The sequence below is a fragment of the Nanorana parkeri genome, unplaced genomic scaffold (assembly GCF_000935625.1).
Source record: "Nanorana parkeri isolate BGI_ZX_2015 unplaced genomic scaffold, ASM93562v1 scaffold2252, whole genome shotgun sequence".
NCBI lineage: Eukaryota > Metazoa > Chordata > Amphibia > Anura > Dicroglossidae > Nanorana > Nanorana parkeri.
In genome coordinates this window covers 137,990-140,811 of record NW_017308520.1, presented here as the reverse complement: position 1 = coordinate 140,811, position 2,822 = coordinate 137,990, and the positions used below count along the sequence as shown (strand labels likewise).

At 47.2% G+C, this 2,822-nt stretch overlaps 1 protein-coding gene across 4 annotated transcripts in view; it reads left to right on the top strand.

Moving 5' to 3' along the window:
* Positions 1-1,678: 1,678 nt before the first annotated feature.
* NLGN2 (neuroligin 2) overlaps positions 1,679-2,822 on the top strand; it is a 100,385-nt gene continuing 99,241 nt past the window's right edge. For 2 of the 4 annotated variants that reach the window (XM_018573145.1, XM_018573144.1), the window contains exon 1: positions 1,679-2,171. In XM_018573145.1, the coding sequence (XP_018428647.1) occupies positions 1,754-2,171 (418 nt within the window). In that variant the 5' untranslated portion in view covers positions 1,679-1,753. Of the gene's footprint in view, positions 2,182-2,822 lie in introns of all 4 variants that reach the window. The other 2 variants (XM_018573143.1, XM_018573146.1) reach the window with 2 other exon arrangements.

Here is a 2,822-nt window from a genome sequence, read left to right as displayed (position 1 = left end):
ATTTCATCTATTATTGGCGATCTTCCCTCCTGTCATCTCTCCTCTCTTCATCCCACAACTCGTCTTCTCTTCTGACTCACGTTCCACCCAACCAACATCTCTTTTTCTTATGTATCATCTCATCTTAAGATACTTAAACATACGTAAAATCCATACCCATTCACCGGTTGGGATCGGGTCCATCGATTATTTCCTTCGCTGCACAAATTGGAAATATTGTTCTGTTAACACCTTTCCAGGTTTTCGGCATCTTTCTAATTCACCCAATCTAGGACATGTTCCTTGATGCATGAATTATACAAAGAACTCACTTCAGGAGAACTACTACTAAGATATTTAATGTGCAGAACGACAGCGAGTTACAGAATCCAGAGATTTTACGGCCTCTGTTACTTGTCCTGTCGAGGAGCAGATCATTTGGAGCATGTAGTCTGTGGTTTGTTGGTAGAAACGGGCCATCGCCAGCACTCGGGAACCCTGACATTGGGAACAACAAAAAGCTAATTAAAGTTTTTTTTTTTTTTTAAAGATTGCCACTATTTTAATTATGGACACACTTGCACAAGTTCTGTGGCTAATTGGATTTAATCAGTTCCTTACCAGGAATGAATCAGTAGCTATGTAACGGACAGTGGCGTAACTTGTGACCCCAGGGCCCCGATGCAAGAATCCATGATGTCCTTTAAATGACCAAAGACAAATGTGGCGTCCTGAGGTTACAGAAGTTGAGAATCACCGATATACAGAATATACTTTCTACAAATTGTGAATTCCTGGAGAAGTTTTGGAACACTTAACATTTTAAAACTTTGTCATTATCGAAACTGACCCAACCTGCTCCTTCCCAGGTCCTCCTTCCCTCTCCCGTACCCACCGACCCCCATCATTTTTTTCCCCTTCGTTGCCTCCGGTGCGGTCTCCCTTCCTTAGTTTTCTCCTGTTCCCGTTCGGCTCTAGCCCCCTCAATCTCTCGCACATTGACTAATTATAAGTTTGTTACTATAATTGTTGGATTTCAAACTATAAACAGAAGGAACGGTTTAATTAAATAAATGATCCCGCTCATTATAAATCGGGGGAAGCGGAGGGAGAGGAGGAGGGGGAGGGGGAGGAGGACTGGGCAGCTAGGTAGAGACTCCTATTTATTGTCTTCTTAAATAAAATAAATGTTGTCTGGTTTAATTTTTCCTGTTTTCACCCCCCGGGCTTTTCTTTTGTCTTGTCTTTCTCTCTCAGGATTTCAATGTCTGTCTCGTGGAGGCCCCGCCACAGCTCGACACCCTATGTACGGGTCCGCGATGGAACGTAATAGAATGGCGTCTCCCGCACAACCTCGGCTGTCCCTCGGTCTCGTAGCGGCCTCTCCTCCGATGTTCCTCTCGCCCTCCGTCGTTTTCGCCTTGGCCTAAGTCCTTCTCCTGCCTCCTATGACTTGGTACAAACATCACTCTCCGAAAATGTACCCCTTGTGCTTAACTTTGCCTCACAAATACACCGCGCTCTCGTTGTAGAGGATTTTATCTGCTCATCGATTGATATAAAATGATCTTTTATACGTATGGTTTTAATTTTTCCCCCCAAATTGTAGCACTTTTTGTAATGCTCTAAAACCCTCCACCACCATTTTGAAATGAATGTTTTTGCATAAAATACCCCCCCCCCCCCATTTTAAAAACCTTTTTGGAAAGTTCCAACTCATCCTCTCGGCCCCCAAGGAAATCTCAAGGGATTCCAGGAGACAAATTTTCTTCTCATGGCGCCGGATCTCCGTGCCCCCTTCATGCTCTGGCTCCTGGCCGCCTGCCCCGCGTCCGGGCAAAAGGGAGATGAGAAATATCCTGTGGTCAACACGAACTATGGCAAGCTGCGCGGCGTGAAGAAAGACCTGAACAATGAGATCCTGGGCCCCGTCGTACAGTACCTGGGGGTGCCTTTCGCCACCCCGCCCATAGGAGAGCGCAGGTTTCAGCCGCCCGAGGCGCCGGCATCTTGGACGGAAGTACGGAATGCCACGACCTTTGCCCCCGTTTGCCCGCAAAACTTGCACGGAATGTTACCTGGAATTATGCTGCCTTTATGGTTCACCGAGAATATGGATGTGGTGGCCGGATACGTACAAAACCAGAGTGAGGATTGCCTGTACCTCAACATCTACGTCCCCCTGGAAGATGGTGAGCATGCGTGGTTTTGTTGTGTTGTGCGCACTGCTTGTGATCCTGGTGCAATGAGTAGTAGCGGGACCGAGCGTCTACACACACACACACGGATAGTAAGCACTCGTACATGCTCCGCAGAAAATGACCACCAAGCTACCATTGCAGATACACCATATGCTGTATGTACACCGATACTGATCACATAGACCAGGGATGGCCAAACTGCGGCCCTCCAGCTGCGGTGGAACTACGAATCCCATGAGGCTTTGCACAAGTCTCACATACATGACTCCCCCAGAGAGATGCATCATGGGATTTGTCGTTTCACCACCACAGCTGGAGGGCCGGAGTTTGGCCATCCCCGGACGTAGACTGATAAAGATCATGTGACCTGAATTATCAACACTGATTGCTTTGCACTGTATATAACACCATTTGAGTCTACCCTGATAACTGCGCTGTACAGTCCGCGCACCGAGCTGAGCGCCGCCACATTAGCAGAGCTGCGGTTCCATTACCAGTAAGGTAAAAAAAAAAAGTACTGGTTGTGATTATAATGGGCCCTGCGAAGTATAGCGCTGCAATCAGCGAGCGGTGATGAGATCCGTTCCGCTCGGATGGGTTTGACATTAATAATGTCAGGCATAATGATGATTCAGAGGCAGA